The sequence below is a fragment of the Scyliorhinus torazame genome, chromosome 22 (assembly GCF_047496885.1).
Source record: "Scyliorhinus torazame isolate Kashiwa2021f chromosome 22, sScyTor2.1, whole genome shotgun sequence".
NCBI lineage: Eukaryota > Metazoa > Chordata > Chondrichthyes > Carcharhiniformes > Scyliorhinidae > Scyliorhinus > Scyliorhinus torazame.
Window position 1 is genome coordinate 46,001,756 of NC_092728.1, and position 25,642 is coordinate 46,027,397.

At 44.3% G+C, this 25,642-nt stretch overlaps 1 protein-coding gene across 1 annotated transcript in view; it reads left to right on the forward strand.

The window, feature by feature from the left end:
• glipr2 (GLI pathogenesis-related 2) overlaps positions 1–25,642 on the forward strand; it is a 117,817-nt gene that overhangs the window by 10,752 nt on the left and 81,423 nt on the right. Inside the window, exon 2 of the mRNA XM_072488147.1 lies at positions 4,797–4,857. Coding sequence (XP_072344248.1) covers positions 4,845–4,857 — 13 coding nt within the window. The 5' untranslated portion in view covers positions 4,797–4,844. The remainder of the gene's footprint in view (positions 1–4,796; positions 4,858–25,642) is intronic.

Here is a 25,642-nt window from a genome sequence, read left to right on the forward strand (position 1 = left end):
GTAGTTATGTCCTTGGGTGGGCAGAGACAATTCCTCCAGAATGGTCGCATTGTAGTAACGTCACTTGACTGGTAATGTAAAAGCAACTGGTGGAACGTGATTTGAATTAATAAACCTGGAATATAAAGCTAGTCTCAGTAATGGTGACCATGGTGACTATCACAGAATCATAGAATCTCTACAGTGCAGGAGGCCATTCATCCCATCAAGTCTGCACCGACCCTCCAAAAGAGCACGCTATCCCCGTAACCCCACCTAGACTTTTGGACACTAATGGGCAATTACTTAGCATGGCCAATCCACCTAACCTGCACATCTTTGGACAAAGAACAAAGAAAAGTACAGCACAGGAACAGGCCCTTCGGCCCTCCAAGCCTGTGCTGACCATGCTGCCCGTCTAAACTAAAATCTTCGACACTTCCGGGGTCGGTATCCCCCTATTCCCATCCTATTCATGTATTTGTCAAGATGTCACTATCGTCCCTGCTTCCACCACCTCCTTCGGCAGCGAGTTCCAGGCACCCACTACCCTCTGTGTAAAAAAACTTGCCTCGTACATCTACTCTAAACCTTGCCCCTCACACCTTAAACCTATGCCCCCTAGTAATTGACCCCTCTACCCTGGGAAAAAGCCTCTGACTATCCACTCTGTCTATGCCCCTCATAATCCGTCGTTCCAGTGAGAACAAACCGCGTTTATTCAACCTCTCCCCATAGTTAATGCCCTCCATACCAGGCTACATTCTGGTAAATCTCTTCTGCACCTTCTCTAAAGCCTCCACATCCTTCTGGTAGTGTGGCGACCAGAATTGAACACTATACTCCAAGTGTGGCCTAACTAAGGTCCTATACAGCTGCAACATGACTTGCCAATTTTTATACTCAATGCCCTGGCCAATGAAGGCAAGCATGCCATATGCCTTCTTGACTACCTTCTCCACCTGCGTTGCCCCTTTCACTGACCTGTGGACCTGTACACCTAGATCTCTCTGACTGTCAATACTCTTGAAGGTTCTACCATTCACTGTATATTCCCTACCTGCATTAGACCTTCCAAAATGCATTACCTCACATTTGTCCGGATTAAACTCCATATGCCATCTCTCCGCCCAAGTCTCCAAACAATCTAAATCCTGCTGTATCCTCTGAAAGTCCTCATCGCTATCCGCAATTCAACCAACCTTTGTGTCGTCTGCATACTTACTAATCAGACCAGTTACATTTTCCTCCAAATCATTTATATATACTACGAACAGCAAAGGTCCCAGCACTGATCCCTGCAGAACACCACTAGTCACGGCCCTCCAATCAGAAAAACACCCTTCCATTGCTACTCTTTGCTTTCTATGGCCGAGCCAGTTCTGTATCCATCTTTCCAGCTCACCCCTGATCCCGTGTGACTTCACCTTTTGTACCAGTCTGCCATGAGGGACCTTGTCAAAGGCCTTACTGAAGTCCATATAGACAACATACACTGCCCTACCTGCATCAATCATCTTTGTGACCTCCCCAGAAAACTCTACCAAGTTAGTGAGACACGACCTCCCCTTCACAAAACCATGCTGCCTCTCGCTAATACGTCCATTTGCTTCCAAATGGGAGTAGATCCTGTCTCGAAGAATTCTCTCCAGTAATTTCTCTACCACTGACGTAAGGCTCACCGGCCTGTAGTTCTTTGGATTATCCTTGCTACCCTTCTTAAACAGAGGAACAACATTGGCTATTCTCCAGTCCTCCGGGACATCACCAGGAGACAGTGAGGATCCAAAGATTTCTGTCAAGGCGTCAGCAATTTTCTCTCTAGCCTCCTTCAGTATGGACTATGGGAGGAAACAAGAGCACCCAGAGGAAACCCGCGCAGACAGTGGAAGAATGTGCAAACTCCACACAGACGGTCACCCCAGGTTGGAATTGAACCTGGGTCCTCGGCGCTGTGAAGCAGCAGTGCTAACCATGTGCCACCGTGCCGCCATTGAATGTTGTAAAAACCCATTTAATTCCCTATTGTCTTTAGGGAGAGAAATCTGTCTTTGCGACCTCGTCGGGCCTGCATGTGACCTCAGACACACAGCAATGTGGTTCACTCTTCACTATCGCTGCAATGACGCAGCAAGCCATTAAATTCAAGAGCAATTAGTGGTGAGTAACAAATACTGGCCTTGCCAGCCTCAGCCAAAATCTTTGAAAGAAAAAGATGTGGGAATCCAGGATAGACGTCTAGTCCATAAACTTCCACTTGTTACACTTCTAAAACATTGGGCGAAATCCACCGCCTCATGATGCCGCTAACACAAACCGCAATCAGGCAGAGAATCGGGCACCCGGCAGAATCGGGGTCCGCACCGGGCGGCGATACGAGCCCTCGCCAATGGCGATAACAAGGCATGCGCCGCGTGCTGGCGCCAACATGCAAAACTGGCATTTGCATGGATCTAAATGTAACCAGGGTTGAACATAGTCTGCTCCGCCCTTCTACGATGCTCCGCTCCTCTCAGGCAGAGGTCTTGCTGGTGTGAATTACTTCAAGTATTTACAAGCGTGATCTGGGCACCATGGCTGCGGAGGGGGAGCGGGAGGCCATAAAAACACTGAAAAACCATTGAAAACTGTTGGGCTTGCTGGGGGGATGGCTGCCCCCGCGGGGGGGGAGCAGCGGGTAGTGACTTGGTGACCACGCCCGTGGATTTGGGATGTGTCTCTCGGGGTCGGGGTGGCCTGGCTCAGACTGACATTGCTGCAGTCTGTCTTTTCAACACACCTCTTTGGTGCTACTTACAGGTTCCTGGCTGCTCACACTGCCGAGTGCTGCTTGTGTCATCTGGGAGGCCACCCCTTCGGACACCCTCAAACCCCAGCTGTACCATCAAGGACCAAGCTCAATCAGGAGCTGACCAGGTGTTGGCAGTCCTCACAAACGTTGGCCCCTAGCAGAGAGGAATCAGCGAATTAGCAGAGCTCACCCCACCCAGAGGACACCTGCACTGTGGCCTACGGAACCCTCCCTGGTTCTCAGGGCACAGGACTGACCAGTGACCCCACCTCTTCAGATCAGCAGCTGTATAACTGGTGAGACTGGCACCACTGACTGCCTCTGCCACCACTTTCCAGGCAGTTTTCAGGAGGGCAGGCCTGAGCCTATGGCCCACTCTGGGGCAGAAGGTGTCTCTCCACTCCTCAGTGACCTGTCCACCTCGGACTCCCAACCTCCACCTGCTGGTTGGAGGTCGCACACCATCCATCTATGATTTAGTTCATAGGCATATTGCCACCCCCGTTTCACCGACGCCAAGCTGGAGACTCTCCTGGATGCCGCGGAGGAGAGGAGGGTGACCCTGCACCCTGGCCCTGGAAGGAGGCTGCCAATTGCCGCTGTTCATTGTGCCTGGGCGCAGGTGGCAGAGGCGGTCAGCGCCACCAGTAACACCGTCCGGACCAGCCAGCAGTGCCTGAAGAAACTGCACAGTGATGAAATGGCCTAGCAAGCCACTTAGTTTGAGGGCAATTAGGGATGGGCAACAAATGGCGACCCTGCCAGAGAGGCCCACATTCCAAGAACGAATTTTTAAAAAGTTTATCGCAAATGTAACAGCATGCAACAAAATGCTGGGATATCTGGTTAGGAATGACAGCCAATATAGGTTCACGAAGGGAAGGTCCTGTCAATTTACCTTAAAGTTTTCTTTCATCGCACAGGCAAGTTTGATAGGTGCGAGGCAGTAGATTGGATTACATGGAGTTACCTGGAATTTGCAGTGCAGAACCTGGACATTCCGGTTGTACCAGCGATTAAGCTTCATCTCAGAATATCAGTATTATCCTTCAATCCCTTTCTCCCCTATAAGCCTATCTAGCTTCCCCTCAGAAGTATTGGTGCTATTCACCTCAACTATTCCTTGTGGTATCAAGTTCTAAATTCTCAGAAAAGATCAGCCATAACCGTATTGAATGGTAGAGCACGCTCAATGGGCCTTCTGGTTTGCTGCTTTTTCTTATGTTCTAAATGTTCTAATCATTCTTTGACAAAATAAGTCTCTCCTAATTTCGTATCAGATTTATTTGCCACTGCTCTAACTTACCAACTCCTGTTCTGGTCTCCTCCACAAATGCAAACATCTCTACTTCTACCCTATCAAAGCCGTCGATAATTAAAAAAATCCCCATGAGCTCACTGTTCCAGAGAAAAGTACCCCATCCTGTTTAATAATCGATAATCTCTCATTTCTGGCAATAGACCTGCAAAATGTTTTGCATTTTTCAAATGCCTCTATATTCTTTGTGTAATATGATGCACAGTTCTCCAAGTGTAATAGCAAAGATTTTATACAAGTTTAGCATCATCTCTCTACTCAATTCTACTCCTCTATAAATGAACCACGGAGCTTTAGTTTACTTTTAAAAGCTTTATTAACCTGTGTTGCTACTGTTAGTGATTGGTATATCTGAAAGTTTAGATCCATTAAGGGCATGTGGCCTGCCACAATGCACCACCTCATATTTACCGATATTGAAATTCATTTGCCAATTACACGCCCATTCTGAAAGTTTGGATTTTGTTGCAAACCTCTTCAGTATTAATGTTCCTCCCCCACCCCCTCATTTAGTGTTGTGTGCTCGGATTTCAGCTCAGCCTTTGATTCAATTACACAGGAAAGGCTGCCATTGGGAAAAAAAAGAGGGGGTATTGCCACAGATATGTAATTGATTGGCTGACAGAGCCGAGAACACGGTGCTACAGGGAGTGTCATCCTCGCCTGTGTCCTGTGCCCTTTGTAAATCCGACTGTTGTTGCTCCGTAGGTCATTGCACAGCCGGTTTGAAGGAGCGACAAGGAGATCGGGCTCAGCATGGCATCTCAAGGTAAAGTGGTTCCAGCCGGTCAAAATGCCAACCACGGCTATTTCACTAAAACTATTCTGCCTGAATCCTTCATCACATTTCCACTACCCTTTGCACAAAGAAATGTTTCCTGATGTCACCACTGAATGGCCCAGCTCAATTTTAAGGTTCTATACCCTTATTCTGCTCTCTCAGACCAGAGCAAATCATTTCTCTCCATCTAACCGATCGACTCAATCAATCATTTTGAAGGCGTCGATTGGAGGTGGGATTCTCCGGTTCCCCAGCCACGTGTCTCTCGGCGGCGCGCCGTTCGCTGGTGTCGGGATTATCTCTTCCCACCATTTGTCAATGGGATTTTCCATTGAAGCCACCCCATGCCGCTAGGGATACCCGTGTGCGGGGGTGCGCTGCCGGCGGGAACAGAGAATTCCAGCGGCCAAAGAATTCCAGCCTGGATCAGCCCTTAATCTTCCAAAGTCAAGAGAATATAACACTAGTCTGTGTGCTGATGTAACTATGATGCAACGTCACATGATTAAGCAACTGAGATCTCGTGGAAAGCAGAAGTACAACCTCGTGTAGAGTACTGACTAAGAAGTATATAGATCTATAAATACACAAGAATGGTTTTTGTGAATAACAGTCGATGGTAGCATTCTTCGGGGAAAAGGTAACCCCTGAAGAAACCCTATCTGGAACTCAATTGCAGGAGAAAACAGTCTACGCAACCTGTCCCCATAGTATAACCCTCCAAGCCCTGTCTCATTCTGAAGTGCATCCCCTCTGACCAACATACAAGTCCTGAAGTGGTCAAGGAGATTGATGATTGGTCAGCTCAAGGAGAGAGAGCATTAAGACAGCAGACACACTAGGAGCAATCTGGGCCTCATTGTCTATCTGTAAGAGGTATAAGAGCCACAAGTTGGAGTTTAACTGTCCCTGCCCATCAGAAACTGGGAATTGGCAATTAAATACAAGCAGGTTATTAGCCGGCTCGTTGTCCGATCATTTCCTCTTGTAACTTTGCTGCCTGGTCAGATATCCCCCCAAAATAGATGTTGTAAACCAGGTCCTAGACATCAATAGGACCCTGATATAGTTTTAACCAAGGTCTCAGTGGGGCCCATTTTCCATGAGACAGAAGAAGGTCAGCAGTTAGAAGATATACTGTCAAGTAAAGTAAGTCTGAAACTTTCTGTTGGGGAAGCCAGGAGGAGCAGGATTGTTCCCCATATTCTGCATACTTCCCTCCCAGGGGATCCAACCAAAAACCCTTGGCCCCAAGCCATGTGATCCTCTCCACCCGCTAGTGGTCACACTGCTCCTTCACATTTGTTTCAGGTGGGAAGCGAACTGGCAGCATTTAATTCAGGTCCAGATGTTAAAATGCTGAGCTTCTGAATTTTGGCATTTCACGCTCCACCCAAAAACTGACTGGGTTAAAAACTAAGTGTCAGCAATGGGTAGCGATCCATCCCAAAAATGTATGTATAGAAGTTGGGTCAATGTGCCCTTTTGTTTGGTATGCATTGGCAATTTGTTTAAGTTCCTTAAAATACTTTTGTACAGCCACACATGTAAGATAAAGGGGCTGACTTGTGTTTGGAAGCTTGCAGTTTGCAGGTAAGTAAATCAGAGGGGATATTGATTTGGTTATCGCCTGAGCATTCTGACAGAGTCCATGGGACCTTGGTTTACACTGTCCTTCAGAGCATATAAGAACTAGGAGCAGGCGTAGGCCATCTGGCCCCTCGAGCCTGCTCCGCCATTCAATGAGATCATGGCTGATCTTTTGTGGACTCAGCTCCACTTTCCGGCCCAAACACCATAACCCTTAATCCCTTTATTCTTCAAAAAACTATCTCTCTTTATCTTAAAAACATTTAATGAAGGAGCCTCAACTGCTTCAATGGGCACGGAATTCCATAAATTCACAACCCTTTAGGTGAAGACGTTCCTCGTAAGCTCAGTCCTAAATCTACTTCCCCTTATTTTGAGGCTATGCCCCCTAGTTCTGCTTTCACCCGCCAGTGGAAACAACCTGCCCGCATCTATCCTATCTATTCCCTTCATAATTTTATATGTTTCTATAAGATCCCCCGCATCCTTCTAAATTCCAACGAGTACAGTCCCAGTCTACTCAACCTCTCCTCGTAATCCAACCCCCTCAACTCTGGGATTAACCTAGTGAATCTCCTCTGCACACCCTCCAGCGCCAGTACACCCTTTCTCAGGTAAGGAGACCAAAATTGAACACAATTCTCCAGGTGTGGCCTCACTAACACCTTATACAATTGCAGCATAACCTCCCTGGTCTTAAACTCCATCCCTCTAGCAATGAAGGACAAAACTCTATTTGCCTTCTTAATCACCTGTTGCACCTGTAAACCAACTTTTTGTGACTCATGCACTAGCACACCCAGGTCTCTCTGCACAGCAGCATGTTTTAATATTTTATCATTTAAATAATAATCCCTTTTGCTGTTATTCCTACCAAAATGGATAACCTCACATTTGTCAATATTGTATTCTATCTGCCAGACCCTACCCCATTCACTTAACCTATCCAAATCCCTCTGCAGACTTCCGGTATCCTCTGCACTTTTTGCTTTACCACTCATCTTAGTGTCATCTGCAAACTTGGACACATTGCACTTGGTCCCCAACTCCAAATCATCTATGTAAATTGTGAACAATTGTGGGCCCAACACTGATCCCTGAGGGACACCACTAGCTACTGATTGCCAACCAGAGGAACACCCATTAATCCCCGCTCTTTGCTTTCTATTAATTAACCAATCCTCTATCCATGCTACTACTTTACCCTTAATGCCATGCATCTTTATCTTATGCAGCAACCTTTTGTGTGGCACCTTGTCAAAGGCTTTCTGGAAATCCAGATATACCACATCCATTGGCTCCCCGTTATCTACCGCACTGGTAATGTCCTCAAAAAATTCCACTAGATTAGTTAGGCACGACCTGCCCTTTATGAACCTATGCTGCGTCTGCCCAATGGGACAATTTCCATCCAGATGCCTCGCTATTTCTTCCTTGATGATAGATTCCAGCATCTTCCCTACTACCGAAGTTAAGCTCACTGGCCTGTAATTACCCGCTTTCTGCCTACCTCCTTTTTTAAACCGTGGTGTCATGTTTGCTAATTTCCAATCCGCCGGGACCACCCCAGAGTCTAGTGAATTTTGGTAAATTATCACTAGTGCATTTGCAATTTCCCTAGCCATCTGTTTTAGCACTCTGGGATGCATTCCATCAGGGCCAGGAGACTTGTCTACCTTTAGCCCCATTAGTTGCCCATCACTACCTCCTTAGTGAGAACAATCATCTCAAGGTCGTCACCTGTCATAGCCTCATTTCCATCAGTCGCTGGCATGTTATTTGTGTCTTCCACTGTGAAGACCGACCCAAAAAACCTGTTCAGTTCCTCAGCCATTTCCTCATCTCCCATTATTAAATCTCCCTTCTCATCCTCTAAAGGACCAATATTTACCTTAGCCACTCTTTTTTATTTTATATGTTTGTAGAAACTTTTACTATCTGTTTTTATATTCTGAGCAAGTCTACTCTCATAATCTATCTTACTCTTCTTTATAGCTTTTTTAGTAGCTTTCTGTTGCCCCCTAAAGATTTCCCAGTCCTCTCGTCTCCCACTAATCTTTGCCACTTTGTATGCTTTTTCCTTCAATTTGATACTCTCCCTTATTTCCTTCGATATCCACGGTCGATTTTCCCTCTTTCTACCGTCCTTCCTTTTTGTTGGTATAAACCTTTGCTGAGCACTGTGAAAAATCTCCACTGTTCCTCAACTGTTTCACCATAAAGTCTTTGCTCCCAGTCTACCTTAGCTAGTTCTTCTCTCATCCCATTGTAATCTCTTTTGTTTAAGCACAAAACACTAGTTTGTGATTTTACCTTCTCACCCTCCATCTGTATTTTAAATTCCACCATATTGTGATCGCTCCTTCCGAGAGGATCCCTAACTATGAGATCATTAATCAATCCTGTCTCATTACACAGGACCAGATCGAGGACTGCTTGTTCCCTCGTCGGTTCCATTACATACTGTTCGAGGAAACTATCGCGGATACATTCTATAAACTCCTCCTCAAGGCTGCCTTGACCGACCTGGTTAAACCAATCGACATGTAGATTAAAATCCCCCATGATAACTGCTGTGCCATTTCTACATGCATCAGTTATTTCTTTGTTTATCGCCTGCCCCACCATAATGTTACTATTTGGTGGCCTATAGGCTGCTCCTATCAGTGCCTTTTTCGCCTTGCTATTCCTGATTTCCACCCAAATGGATTCAACCTTATCCTCCATAGCACCGATGTCATCCCTTACTATTGCCCGGATGTCATCCTTAAATAACAGAGCTACACCACCTCCCTTACCATCCACTCTGTCCTTCCGAATAGTTTGATACCCTCGGATATTTAACTCCCAGTCGTGACCATCCTCTAACCATGTTTCAGTATTGGCCACTAAATCATAGTCATTCACGATGATTTGCGCCATCAACTCATTTACCTTATTCCATATACTACGAGCATTCGGGTAAAGTACACTTAAACATAGAACATAGAAAATACAGCACAGAACAGGCCCTTCGGCCCACGATGTTGTGCCGAACCTTTGTCCTAGATTAATCATAGATTATCATTGAATTTACAGTGCAGAAGGAGGCCATTCGGCCCCCTGAGTCTGCACCGGCTCTTGGAAAGAGCACCCTACCCAAACTCAACGCCTCCACCCAACACCAAGGGCAATTTTGGACACTAAGGGCAATTTATCATGGCCAATCCACCTACCCTCACATCTTTGGACTGTGGGAGGAAACCGGAGCACCCAGAGAAAACCCACGCAGACACGGGGAGGACGTGCAGACTCCGCACAGACAGTGACCCAAGCCGGAATCGAACCTGGAACCCTGGAGCTGTGAAGCAATTGTGCTATCCACAATGCTACCGTGCTGCCCTTAAGAACAAATAAATCTACACTATATCATTTTACCGTAATCCATGTACCTATCCAATAGCTGCTTGAAGGTCCCTAATGTTTCCGACTCAACTACTTCCACAGGCAGTGCATTCCATGCCCCCACTACTCTCTGGGTAAAGAACCTACCTCTGATATCCCTCCTACATCTTCCACCTTTCACCTTAAATTTATGTCCCCTTGTAATGGTTTGTTCCACCCGGGGAAAAAGTCTCTGACTGTCTACTCTATCTATTCCCCTGATCATCTTATAAACCTCTATCAAGTCGCCCCTCATCCTTCTCCGTTCTAATGAGAAAAGGCCTAGCACCCTCAACCTTTCCTCGTAAGACCTACTCTCCATTCCAGGTAACATCCTGGTAAATCTTCTTTGCACCTTTTCCAAAGCTTCCACATCCTTCCTAAAATGAGGTGACCAGAACTGTACACAGTACTCCAAATGTGGCCTTACCAAAGTTTTGTACAGCTGCATCATCACCTCACGGCTCTTAAATTCATTCCCTCTGTTAATGAACGCGAGCACACCATAGGCCTTCTTCACAGCTCTATCCACTTGAGTGGCAACTTTCAAAGATGTATGAACATAGACCCCAAGATCTCTCTGCTCCTCCACATTGCCAAGAACTCTACCGTTAACCCTGTATTCCGCATTCATATTTGTCCTTCCAAAATGGACAACCTCACACTTTTCAGGGTTAAACTCCATCTGCCACTTCTCAGCCCAGCTCTGCATCCTATCTATGTCTCTTTGCAGCCGACAACAGCCCTCCTTACTATCCACAACTCCACCAATCTTCGTATCGTCTGCAAATTTACTGACCCACCCTTCAACTCCCTCATTCAAGTCATTAATGAAAATCACAAACAGCAGAGGACCCAGAACTGATCCCTGCGGTACGCCACTGGTAACTGGGATCCAGGCTGAATATTTGCCATCCACCACCACTCTCTGACTTCTATCGGTTAGCCAGTTCATTATCCAACTGGCCAAATTTCCCACTATCCCATGCCTCCTTACTTTCTGCAGAAGCCTACCATGGGGAACCTTATCAAATGCCTTACTAAAATCCATGTACACTACATCCACTGCTTTACCTTCATCCACATGCTTGGTCACCTCCTCAAAGAATTCAATAAGATTTGTAAGGCAAGACCTACCCCTCACAAATCCGTGCTAACTATCCCTAATCAAGCAGCGTCTTTCCAGATGCTCAGAAATCCTATCCTTCAGTACCCTTTCCATTACTTTGCCTACCACCGAAGTAAGACTAACTGGCATGTAATTCCCAGGGTTATCCCTAGTCCCTTTTTTGAACAGGGGCACGACATTCGTCACTCTCCAATCCCCTGGTACCACCCCTGTTGACAGTGAGGACGAAAAGATCATTGCCAACGGCTCTGCAATTTCATCTCTTGCTTCCCATAGAATCCTTGGATATATCCCGTCAGGCCCGGGGGACTTGTCTATCCTCAAGTTTTTCAAAATGCCCAACACATCTTCCTTCCTAACAAGTATTTCCTCGAGCTTACCAGTCTGTTTCACACTGTCCTCTCTAACAATATGGCCCCTCTCATTTGTAAATACAGAAGAAAAGTACTCGTTCAAGACCTCTCCTATCTCTTCAGACTCAGTACACAATCTCCGCTACTGTCCTTGATCGGACCTACCCTCGCTCTAGTCATTCTCATATTTCTCACATATGTGTAAAAGGCCTTGGGGTTTTCCTTGATCCTACCCGCCAAAGATTGTTCATGCTATCTCTTAGCTCTCCTAATCCCTTTCTTCAGTTCCCTCCTGGCTATCTTGTATCCCTCTAATGCCCTGTCTGAACCTTGTTTCTTCAGCCTTACATAAGTCTCCTTTTTCCTCTTAATAAGACATTCAACCTCTCTTGTCAACCATGGTTCCCTCACTCGACCATCTCTTCCCTGCCTGACAGGGACATACATATCAAGGACACGTAGTACCTGTTCCTTGAACAAGTTCCACATTTCACTTGTGTCCTTCCCTGACAGCCTATGTTCCCAACTTATGCACTTCAATTCTTGTCTGACAACATCGTATTTACCCTTCCCCCAATTGTAAACCTTGCCCTGTTGCACGCACCTATCCCTCTCCATTACTAAAGTGAAAGTCACAGAATTGTGGTCACTATCTCCAAAATGCTCCCCCACTAACAAATCTATCACTTGCCCTGGTTCATTACCAAGTACTAAATCCAATATTGCTCCTCCTCTGGTCGGACAATCTACATACTGTGTTAGAAAAGCTTCCTGGACACACTGCACAAACACCACCCCATCCAAACTATTTGATCTAAAGAGTTTCCACTCAATATTTGGGAAGTTAAAGTCACCCATGACTACTACCCTGTGGCTTCTGCACCTTTCCAAAATCTGTTTCCCAATCTGTACCTCCACATCTCTGCTACTATTGGGGGGCCTATAGAAAACTCCTAACAAGGTGACTGCTCCTTTCCTATTTCTGACTTCAACCCGTACTACCTCATTAGGGTGATACTCCTCGAACTGCCTTTCTGCAGCTGTTATACTATCTCTAATTAACAATGCCACCACCCCCCCCCACCTCTTTTACCACCCTCCCTAATCTTATTGAAACATCTATAACCAGGGACCTCCAACAACCATTTCTGCCCCTCTTCTATCCAAGTTTCCAAGCCACCACATCGTAGTCCCAAGTACCGATCCATGCCTTAAGTTCACCCACCTTATTCCTTATGCTAGCTTTTATACCTCTGTTTTGAATCTTAACACCTCGATCAGTAACCTCTCCTAAGTTATATTTCCTCTTAACGTTTCTCCTAATTTTCCTTGTCGTTGAACCCATATCTTCATGTTACAACCTGCCGCGTCACTCACCATTTATGTTCTTACTTCCCGTGTTATTCCTTTTAATATTACTGGGCCTATTCACTGAGTTCCCCTCAGTCACTGTACCTTGTACTGTCGCCCTTTTTGATTTTTGACTATGGCTTCTCTGCCTTACACTTTCCCCCTTACTGCCTTTTGTTTCTGTCCCTGTTTTACTACCTTCCGACTTCCTGCATCGGTTCCCATCCCCCTGCCACATTAGTTTCAACCCTCCCCAACAGCTCTAGCAAACACCCCCCCCCAGGACATCGGTTTCAGTCCTGCCCGGGTGCAGACCATCCGGTTTGTACTGGTCCCACCTCCCCCAGAACCGGTTCCAATGCCCCAGGAAATTGAATCCCTCCCTCTTGCACCATCTCTCGAGCCACGCATTCATCTTATCTATCCTGACATTCCTACTCTGACTAGCTCGTGGCATTGGTAGCAATCCTGAGATTACTACCTTTGAGGTCCTACTTTTTAGTTTAACTCCTAACTCCCTGAATTCAGCTTGTAGGACTTCATCCCGTTTTTTACCTACATTGTTGGTGCCTTTGTGCACCACGACAGCTGGCTGTTCACACTCCCCCCCCCCCCCCACCCACCCCCCAGAATGTCCTGCAGCCGCTCCGAGACATCCTTGACCCTTGCACCAGGGAGGCAACACACCCATCCTGGAGTCTCGATTGCATCCGCAGAACCGCCTGTCTATTCCCCTTACGATTGAGTCCCCTATCACTATAGCCCTGCCATTCCTCTTCCTGCCCTGCTGCGCAGCAGAGCTAGCCATGGTGCCATGAACCTGGCAGCTGCTGCCTTCCCCTGGCGAGCTATCTCTCTCAACAGTATCCAAAGCGATATATCTGTTTTGCAGGGAGATGACTGCAGGGGACACCTGCACTGCCTTCCTACTCTTGCTCTGTCTTTTGGTCACCCATTTTCTATCTCCCTCAGTAACTTTCACCTGCGGTGTGACCAACTCACTAAACGTGCTATCCACGACGTCCTCAGCATCGCGGATGCTTCAAAGTGAGTCCATCCGCAGCTCCAGAGCCATCAAGCGGTCTGACAGGAGCTGCAACTGGACACACTTCTTGCATGTGAAGGAGCCAGGGACAGTGGATGTGTCCCTGAGCTCCCACATTGCACACGAGGAGCATGACACGGGTCTGTTAACTTGGTTAACTTGTACAACTACAATTCCAAAAAAACGAAAGAAAAAATAAATAAATAAATTAGACTATGAAAAGAAAAACTACTTACCAGTTACTTACCAGGGTTAAAAAGCACCTCCTCCCCACCTAGCTTCAAATTCCCAAACTCACTGTCTCACTCTGGCTGTGTCTTCTCTGGCTCACTGGGAGAACTCACTGGGAGTGAATTACAAGTTGCTCTTTTTAATTGGCCTGAGTTGACTCCCCCCCCCCCCACCTGCTGTTAGATCAAAGTAGATTAAGGTGACTGACACTTAACTGCCAACCAGTTATGTGAGTGGGTGGGGCAGCCCTTGTTAACCTTCACTGCACAATTCTATCCCTCAGACTGAGGGTTCTTCATTTGAAGATAAGACTATTCACAGATAGAGTTAACCAGGAGGTTATGTACAGTACATCTGGGTCGGAAATCTCCGACTGTTCGCTGGTGTCAGGTACCTCTGGTCCCCTGGCAACGCACCACTGCCCACGGGTTTCCTGGCGGGGTGGGGTGGCTTTAATGGGAATTTCCATTGACAGCGGTGGGAATGGAGAATCCAGCCGCCAGCGAATGGCGCGCCGTCTACTTCCGCCGAGAAACACTTGGCTGGGAGGCCAGAGAACCCCGTTCCTGATATCTACTCCCTCTACTTGTCGACTGACCACAACGTTATTGTGGTTTGCTTTCAGGGTTGATTGGCTTCTGACTCTAGAAGAGACCTCGCTGGACACAGTTATGTACATATTAACTATTTATAAAGGTTAAATAAGACCAAGTCATAGGTGGAGCCACTCTCTAAGATTCTTCTCAGACATCTCCTCTCAGTGAGTGACATCTCTGTGACACAGCACATGCTCAGTACTGTTATTAGAGTTAATCCTTTACTCTGCATCTTCCCCAAGTTCAGTCTTCCTACAAACTGTTAACCTCATCCACTATTTATAGTTTCCATTCAACTCCGACTTACCCCACCACAACCCCCGCCCACCCCCTCACCCCCTATCCAACCCCCCACCCCACAAGTTGCTGTGGTCAAAGGCATCAATCTCCAACAGTGTTCCTGGCTCAGAGGATGTGTAGGACATGTGTGTTCCTCAAGCATCTCCTTGGAAGGCAAACACATTAGTGGAATGATGTGGAGATTAGTGGACTGGGATAGCAACTTCACACAACATATATTTACCTGAATGTGAAAGCAGTGAAAACCCAATCATGGAAAAACGTACCCACGAGAGAGCTCTCCAGGACTCAAACAATCACAACACCTTGAAAAGGTGAAAAATATACTGAAATTCTCCCATTCATCTTCCTCTGCATTGCACACTGGGAAAGGTGAAAGCATCAGCTTGACAAAACATAGTACTTTTGGCTCCTATGACGAACTTTGTAGCTGTATCATTTACCGCTGCTGCGATGACAAGAGAAGTATTCAATATCTGAGTGAGGAATGAATCTGATGGACAAAAAGAACAAGGAACATCCTGAAGACGAGGAAATAAATTTTACTGTAAATGACAGAACCCTTAGGAACATTAACATATAGAGGGATCTGGGTGTGCAGGTCCACAGTTTGCTATAAGTGGCAACACAGGTGGCCAAGGTGATTAAGAAGGCATTATGGCATGCTTGCCTTCATCAACAAGGGCATTGAGTACAAGAGTTGGAAAATCATGCTGCAGCTATATAAAATCTTGGTTAGGCCACATTTGGAATATGGCTTGCAGTACTGGTCACCACATTATCAGAAGGACGTGGAAGCTTTGGAGAGAGTGCAAAGAAGGTTCACCAGGATGTTGCCTGGTCTCAAGGGTGTTGGCTATGAGGAGAGGTTGAATAAACTAGGATTGTTTTCATTGGAAAGGCAGAGGCTGAGGGGAGACTTGATAGAGGTCTACCAAATTATGAGAGGCATAGACAGGGTGGATAGTGAGAGTCTTTTTCCAAGGGTGGAAGTGTCAATTACAAGGGGGCACAGGTTCAAGGTGAGAGGGGGAAAGTATAAGAGAGATGTGCAGGGCAAGTTTTTTCACGCAGAGAGTGGTGGGTGCCTGGAACGCGCTGCCAGAGGATGTGGTGGAACAGGCGCATTAGCAACATTTAAGAGGCATCTGGATGGGTACATGAATAGGGAGGAAATAGAGGGATACGGACCGAGTAAGGGCAGAAGGTATTTTTTTAGTTCGGACATCATGATCAGCACAGGCTTGGAGGGCCGAAGGACCTGTTCCTGTGCTGTACTTTTCTTTGTTCCTTCTTTGTTTGTTGAAAGGAGGACTTCCACTATTTTTGGATAGGAATTTTGTTTTCTAAATGTAGTAATATCACTTCTCACTTGCTGCAATGTGATGCTGCAATTTAAAATTACCTGAGGTTTAGCCCATTGTTGATGGTGCAATCCTACTTTCTTACCCGGAATTGAACCCGGGTCCCTGGCACTGTGAGGCAACAGAGTTAACCATTGTGCCACCGTGCCTCGTCTGATCTCAGGGTCAGTAGCAGAAAGTAGGATTGCACCATCAACAATGGGCTAAACCTCAGGGCCAGGATCTATAGGAAGTTCCTGCATAGCACTCTGGTCTGCAGGCTTGCTTGAAAGTTCAACATCAGCGTTGGGCGTTTTTACTACAAGGGTCTCGGTAGTTTTGGGAAAGACAGCTCGTGTCAGTACTTCTTCAGATGGTTACCCCGTAGCCAACTTTTTCGTCTGATGCTGTATCCATTTCCTTACCTGCAGCGCAGCATTCTTACACTCTTGTATTGCAATATGTTCACTTTGCTTTGTTGTACCATTTTTAATGTGCAAATCTGTCTCTGCAGTTTGGTGGTTCTGTGTGACTGCCGTGCTGTGTGACGGCTGGTTTAACACACTGGGCTAAATCGCTGACTTTTAAAGCAGACCAAGCAGGCCAGCAGCATGGTTCAATTCCCGTACCAGCCTCCCCGAACAGGCGCCGGAATGTGGCGACTAGGGGCTTTTCACAGTAACTTCATTGAAGCCTACTTGTGACAATAAGCGATTTTCATTTCATTTCATAGCTGGGTTTGCAGTTCAGCCTTCTCTTTTAAGTAGTTAGACTTCTCCAACTCCTGCTTAATTTTGATATTTTCAAGCTCTCCTTGACGCTCGGCTTTTAGGTTTTACAACAATACTCTTCAGCTGTAGAAGCTCTTTAATTTGGGCTTCTATTTTTTCACTAAAAGAAAGCTCAAGTGCTTCCGTGGCTCCAAGTGCGGGCTCCAGCTTACACGTGTATAGATTAATAACCTTTGAACTTTCACTATTGGTTCAATCTAATTTGAGTTAAGCATCTCATTCTCCCTGGATAGCTTTTTGCTGGCTGCTACCATTATCATTGCATGTTGTCAGTGGGCCCAGTAGAGAAGCAGATAAATTCATCTCTTTATTACCTTCTTCAATGGCGTGGAGTCAAAGAGTGTCATAAGGTCACTGATTGATCATCTGCCTCTGCACTGGCTTCATTCTCTTCCACTCTTTCCGTAAGCAAATTAAGGTCTAGACTATCATCTAACAGGTGGTTGCCATCATTCTTGGTACGGTCTGTTCCCGCTTCCTTTAGCCTGTTCCCAAAGGGAAGTGGAAGATCTGCAATATCCTCCTGTGGACCGTGGAGTTGAATAGAGGACGATTGTAGTGTCACTTTATTCAGCCATGAAACTCTGCCGGATAACACAGAAACACCAGCTCCTGTGTCTAGTTTGAATTCAGTCAAATGTCCATTTACATCAGTACAGCACTCCAATACTGTTTTTTTCTCTTCTTTTAGTTCCCCTTGATAGGTGATTTCCTGATTGTCAAAATCTTGCATTTCTTGAATGGAGGTTCATTTAGCGGACTTGTTCTTTTGTCTTCCTGAAACACATCCCATTTTAAAATGACCTAAAAAACATTTATTAAACATGAAAAAAATGGATTTTTAATCCAACTCGGGCAGCACAGTGCCGCAGTGGTTAGCACTGCTGCCTCATGGCACCGAGGACCCAGATCGATCCTGGCCCCGAGTTACTGTCGATCTGGAGTTTGCACATTCTTCCCGTGTCTGCATGGGTCTCGCCTCCACAAACCAAAAGATTTTGGGTGGGTGGATTGGCCATGTTAAATTGCCCTTAATTGGAATTTTTAAAAAAACATTATAATGCAATATAGAACATAGAACAATACAGCGCAGTACAGGCCCTTCGGCCCACGATGTTGCACCGAAACAAAAGCCATCTAACCTACACTATGCCATTATCATCCATATGTTTATCCAATAAACTTTTAAATGCCCTCAATGTTGGCGAGTTCACTACTGTGGCAGGTAGGGCATTCCATGGCCTCACTACTCTTTGCGTAAAGAACCTACCTCTGACCTCTGTCCTATATCTATTACCCCTCAGTTTAAAGTTATGTCCCCTCGTGCGAGCCATTTCCATCCGCAGGAGAAGGCTCTCACTGTCCACCCTATCCAACCCCCTGATCATTTTGTATGCCTCTATTAAGTCTCCTCTTAACCTTCTTCTCTCCAACGAAAACAACCTCAAGTCCATCAGCCTTTCCTCATAATACTCCTTTGCTCCCACTTAGCTTGAGAAATACATACCAATTTAAAGATTAACATGGATTGCAAAGTATATCTTTTGCTACAATGGTCACATTAACACAAAAAAGTCCCTTTAAACACACAAGATGACTAGTCAATTATACACTCTGCTTGGAACCCAAGTTATTGTCTGTGGTTTGCTTCTCAGAATCCCCTCAGATGATTGTCAGTTGAGAGTTTCCAAACTCTCAAAAACACGCTTTAAATTTGGCTCTCACAATAATGCTTTCCCAAGGCTGGCACGGTGGCGCAGTAGTTAGTACTGCTGCCTCACAGCGCCAAAGACCCAGGTTCAATCCTGGCACCGGGTTACTGCCCGTGTGGTGTTTACACATTCTCCCCATATCTGCGTGCGTCTCAACCCCACAACCCAAAAAAGATTTGCAGAGGAGGTAGATTGGCCACACTAAATTGCCCCTCAATTGGGAAAAATTAATTGGGTACTGTAACTTTATTTTTAAAAAATAATGCTTTCCCTTGGTAGTTTGCATTCCAATTTCCAGTCCAAGTTTTACAAATGACACTCTTTTTAAAAAAAACATCCACTCCAGCTTTAACAGCAAATCCAGTCCAGAATTTTACACCGGCCTCGATAGGATTTATTTGTCTTGACTGCTGTGCAAACTGCTCACAATGCCTTTAACCTTTGATTCTCAGATGGTATTAAAATGACATCAATCATTTCATCCATCTCTGATGTCTGCTGTCCCACTTTAAATATAGTTTCTGTGATTGTCTCTCTAACTCAGAGCACTTTGTCTACTCTTCGTTGAATTCTTCCGAACAATGTCTTGATCTCTGTTCTCTTAACTTAAAGTATCTTAAATGTTCTTTCTCTCATAATTCCGTGGTCATCTGGACTGTACGGGAAGCCTGACTCTTTGCAGCTCCTGTCCTGTCCAGTCTTTCTTCTGGCAGAGTTGAGAGATGTTCTCGAGATCCTGTCTCCAACTGTTCTCAAATTACCTAAACTAACACGTAAAAGCTTGTTACCTTACCATGGCCTCCAGTTGCTAAGCAACGGCCACATGCTGATGCCTTTTACTTATTTTTCAAACCATAGCCCTCTCTAAGCGCAATAGAAACTCAGCTGTAACTTAAAACAACCCCCACACAGACAAACAATTTGTCCGACGTGAATCTAATGATAGTGTTATGGGTGAGGTGTTTTCAGAACCCCAAAATGTATCATGGTGTTCAGCCAACCTCCCCCTTTAATATATTTGTTGCTTTTCCTAGCACACGACTTGTTCTCTAGGGGTGGGATTACAATTATGGACATGTGGGTTTTTAAACACAAAGCAATGTTTATTCCATGAACTCAACTTAACATCTTAAATAAACATTGGATCTCTGAACACCCCTTACTTTAAAGATAACTCAGAAAATATTACAACAGTAAATAATTCCTCAAAATGTTCCTTCAAACTTCCAAGAGACTTAACACCTTTAAACAGAATCACATCAGGTTAAAGGCTTTACTATTATGAGTTTAAATCACCCAAATAATCCAGAGATAGGCTTTCCTGGCAGAGATCCAGTTCACTGCAAAACACAGACACTCCCAAGCTCTTTTCCTCCAAACTGCAGCTCTCGGGAAACACACAGACACACACAAGCTGCTTTTCAAACTGCAGCTCTCTGGAAACACACAGACACTCACAAGCCCTTTTTCAAACTCAAACTTCAAAAATGGCTGACCTAAAGCCCAACTCCACCCACTCTCTGACATCACTGTTTTCTTAAAGGTACATTGCTTAAACATCCATGTCTTAAAGGTACTCTCACATGACACCTCCCCCCATGAAAAAAAACCCCATCAACTTCAAGATGGTTTCATTTTTCACTTTTGCACCATCCACTAAGAAATGTACACAGTAAATATACCTTTTTGTTTTTATTTAAAAAAACAACACACGCAAACAGGTATAATAATATAGTCCATTTTTCTTTGTTCTTCTTCCTCCAACCAAAATCCTTCTCGATTGACAGTCTCTTTGAACAAAGTCTCTGCACGATCCATCCATTCCTCTACTCCTCGGCAATTCTGTTTAGAATCAGATACTTTAGTTCAATCTGACCACAGAGCCCTTGCAATTCTCCAATACGGAGCATTGGTGATCACAGCTTTCAGGCAGTCAAATGACTGTTGAAAGACGTTTCTTTAGCAAGTCCATCAGTGGAGTAATCACGCCACAAAACTCTTGCACAACTGTTCGATCAAATTCAATCACGCTAGGAGATCGCATTCTTTCCCTTCGTCTTGAGGGTATCGGAAACTCCGCAAGGAAAGTGATTCAGGCTTCTTCAAATTCACTTTCGGCTAGGTTCATCACCAAACCCGCCTCCTGAAGTCGATCGAAGAACTCCATCAGATGTTTTAAATGTTCTTTCCATGTCTGGAAGTTGGAAATAAAAGACTGTACCACTTTCTCAATGCAATCCTCCAAAGGTGGGATAGGATAAGAGTCCATTCTTGTAACTGCATTCACCTTTCGATAGTCCACACACAACCGTTGGTACCGTCTGGTTTAGGGTGAGCTCCATTGGCTGCAACCCACTTCAATTATGCCATTTTACGCATACTCTCAATCTCTCTGTTAACCTGTGCCAATTTTAGAGGGTTAAGTCTATATGGATGTTGTTTGATAGGAACAGCATTTCCCACATCCAAATCATGTGTAGCCATTTTAGTACTTCCCAATTTATCTCCACAAACTTGCCCATGTGATATCAATAACTCTTTCAGGTCAGGTTGTTTTTCCTCTGGAAGGTAACTTAACATTTCATCCCAATTTTTAAGAACATCCTCATTTTCCAATTTAATTTGAGGTATGTCAAATTCACAGTCATCTGGATTTGGTTTGTCACTTTGAGTTAGAATCATTAAAACCTCCTTTTTCTCTCCTTCCCCTTCAAAGTACCTTTTAAGCATATTCACATGACACACTCGGTGTCACTTAATTTCCTTTCAATCTGATACGATCCACAAAACCTAGCTTTTAAAGGCTCACCTACCATTGGTAACAACACTAAAACTTTATCCCCACTGGCAAAACTACGAACTTTGGATTTCTTGTCCGCTACCCGTTTCATCACATTTTGTGCAACTTTCAAATGTTGTCTCGCCAATTCATCTGCTCAATTTAATCGTTCCCTAAAATTTGTCACGTAACCCAATAGTGTAATTTCCGATTTCTCACCCACCAATTTTTCCTTAATCGATTTAAGTGGTCCTCTTACCTCATGACCAAAAATTAGTTCACAAGGACTAAATTTGGTAGACTCATTAGGTGCATCCCTAATTGCAAACAATACAAATGGAATTCCTTTATCCCAATCCTCTGGATAATCTTGACAATATGCCCTCAACATTGTCTTTAATGTCTGATGCCACCTTTCTAACGCTCCCTGCAATTCTGGATGGTACGCAGTTGCTTTAAATTGTTTTATTCCTAAGCTATCCATAACTTCTTTGAATAACTTTGAAGTAAAATTTGATCCTTGATCCGATTGCATTTCTGTGGGTAGTCCATATCTAGTAAAGAATGTAACTCCTCCACAATCCTTTTAGCTGTAATATTACGTACTGGAATGGCCTCTGGAAACCTAGTAGACACATCCATTATAGTCAAAAGATATTGATTCCCACTTTTTGTTTTAGGAAGCGGTCCTACACAATCAATTATGACCCTCGTAAAAGGTTCCTCAAATGCTGGATTGGGTATTAAGGGCGCTGGCTTTATCACTGCTTGAGGTTTCCCTATCACTTGACATGTGTGACATGATTGAAAAAATTTAACTACATCTTTATGTAGTCCAGGCCAATAAAAATGTTTCTGGATTTTTGCTTGAGTTTTCCTTATTCCCAAATGACCTCCCACTGATACCTCATGTGCAACTCGCAACACCTCCTTTCTATACCCTACCAGCAATACTACTTGATGAACTTCTGCCCACTTTTCATCCGCCTGCATATGTACAGGTCTCCACTTTCTCATCAAGACATCATTTTTACGGTAATAACACTCTGGTATACTCTCAGATTTCTCTTCCGTATATGCTTTCTGATATATCCATTTTATTTCTACATCTTTCTGTTGTAACTCCGCCAATTTTCCTGAACTAAAAATATCCGCCTCATCCTCCACCTGTTCTTGTTCTTTTTCAACCATCTGATCAAAAATCGTTTCTGATAATTGCACTTCAACTTCATCTTCACTCCTTGATTTCTCCTCTTGTCTTAACCTGTGACTTTGCGACCTTGTTACGACACAATCCGGAAAAATCCCAGGATATTCGTCCTTCAACCCTTCAGTTGTCTGATTTTCCACCGGCTTTTCAACCACAGTAGGCATCACTCCCACCTGCGATCAAACTATACCATTACCCAAGATAAACTGTATTCCTGGACAAGATAGTTTATCTATTACTCCTACTACCACTTCACCACTCTTCACTGGACTTTCCAACCTCACCTTATATAATGGAACGCTACTCCTCTCACCCTGAATTCCACATATCACCACCTTTTCTGGCAACATTCTTCCCAAACTACATAATTCCTCATCTCTTACCATTAAAGATTGACTAGCCCCTGTATCTCTTAAAGTTGTAACTTCTTTACCTGCTCCTCCTGATACACATGAGTAAACTTTGCCCACACAAGTAAATTCTTTAAATACATCTGGCATCTTCTTAACAATTACTTCTTGAATAGGCTGTACAATCATTTGCACCTCCTTTGCTTCCCTTGGGCTTTCCTTTACCACTCTAACAAACCCCACTGTCTTATCCTGTTTTACCACATCAGCCTTCCCAGTGCTTTTCTTCAACCACCAACACTGTGATTTTACATGGCCTAGTTTATTACAGTGAAAACATCTGAAACTTTTCATTTCTTTTCCACCCTCCGGGATTTCTTTTTTAATCTGAGGTACACTCTCTTTATTGTCGCCCATCAGATCACCTTTACCTTTACCACTTGAGTATTTCTCATGTCCCCAGTTTCTATCCTTCAACGGCTAAAACTGATGTCGGAAACCAATCTTTGATTTATGAACTAATTCATAATCATCTGCCATTTCCGATGCTATTCTCGCAGTTTTAACCCTCTGCTCTTCCACATGAGTTCTCACTACATCAGGAACTGAATTTTTAAACTCCTCCAAAAGTATAATTTCTCTGAGAGCTTCATACGTTTGGTCTATTTTCAAAGCTCTTATCCACCTATCAAAATTACTCTGTTTGAGCCTTTCAAACTCCATGTATGTTTGACCAAATTCTTTCCTTAAATTTCTAAACCTTTGTCTGTAAGCTTCAGGCACTAGCTCGTATGCACTTAAGATGGATTTCTTCACCCCCTCATACGTTCCAGATACCTCCTCCGGTAGTGATGCAAACACTTCACTCGCCCTACCTACCAGCTTTGTTTGAATCAGTAATACCCACATGTCCTGTGGCCATTGCATTTGTTTAGCTACCTTCTCAAATTAAATGAAAAAGGCTTCTACCTCCTTCTTGTCAAACCTTGGCAATGCTGGGACATATTTAAATAGATCCCCACCACGTCTTCGACTATGACGCTCTGTCTCATTATCCTCATCCATCTCCTCCAACTGTACGTGTCCCTTTGCGTCTGCCAATTTTAACTGATTTTCATGTTTCAGAGCCATTCAGAGAAAGTTCAAACTCTCTCTTTTTCCCTTTCCTCTCTATCTCTTTCTTTGTTTCTTTCTTCTCCTTTTCTTTTTCCTCTCTATCTCTTTCTCTTTCTTTTTCCGCAATCTCTCTTTCGTATTCAAGCCGCTTTAATTCTTTCTCATGTTCCATTTGTTTAATTTGCAACTGAATTTTTGCCATTTCCCGTGAGTCAAACTCTATCTCAGGCAACTTTAAGTGCTTAACCACCGCCATAATTACCTCATCTTTTCGCATTTTGTTAGGTAATGTTAACTGCAATGTTTTTGCCAGACCCAACAGTCTGGTTTTCGTCTCTGTCCGTAAAGTACTGCGTGTGACAGTCTCCACCCCCCAAAGACTTCTGAGCCTCTGAAAGAGCCATTGTCCACAACACACTCCCCACTTAAACTAAAATACCACACCAGAAAAGCAACAATCCTTCACTGTCTTTAAGTTCACAAAAGCCAATCCAATAGATAGACTTTTATCCCGGACGAGCCCCCAATTGTTATGGGCGAGGCGTTTTCAGAACCCCAAAATGTATCACGGTGTTCAACCAACCTCCCCCTTTAATGTATTTGTTGCTTTTCCTAGCACACGGCTTGTTCCCTAGGGGTGGGATTACAATTATGGACACGTGGGTTTTTACACACAAAACAATGTTTATTCCTTGAACTCAACTTAACATCTTAAATAAACATTGGATCTCTTAACACCCCTTACTTCAAAGATAACTCAGAAAATATTACAACAGTAAATAATTCCTCAAAATGTTCCTTCAAACTTCCAAGAGACTTAACACCTTTAAACAGAATCACATCAGGTTAAAGGCTTTACTATTATGAGTTTAAATCACCCAAATAATCCAGAGATAGGCTTTCCTGGCAGAGATCCAGTTCACTACAAAACACAGACACTCCCAAGCTCTTTTCCTCCAAACAACAGCTCTCTGGAAACACACAGACACACACAAGCTCTTTTTCAAACTCAAACTTCAAAAATGGCTGATCTAAAGCCCAGCTCCACCCACTCTCTGACATCACTGTTTTCTTAAAGGTACATTGCTTAAACATCCATGTCTTAAAGGTACTCTCACGTGACAATAGACGTTATCATTTCCGGCATAGAAACATTACATTAAAAGCACTTAAAACTATATCTTCTTGCTAATATTTACAAATATAAATTCCTTAAAACTACCTTTGTTCTCCTAACAGGTTTTACAACCCACAAATTGAACACCTTCTTGGGAAATCTCCCTCACATCTCTGACAAGATCCTTATTCGGCCTCCGCTCTTTGGCCTGTCTAGCCAGTTGTACAGATTAGCTGAAATTTGAATCTTCCTGAGATTGTAAGAAGATTCTCGACTAAAACGCCAAGGACTATTCTATCCTTGATTAGGTTGTCTTTTAACGTTCCATATTTCCAATT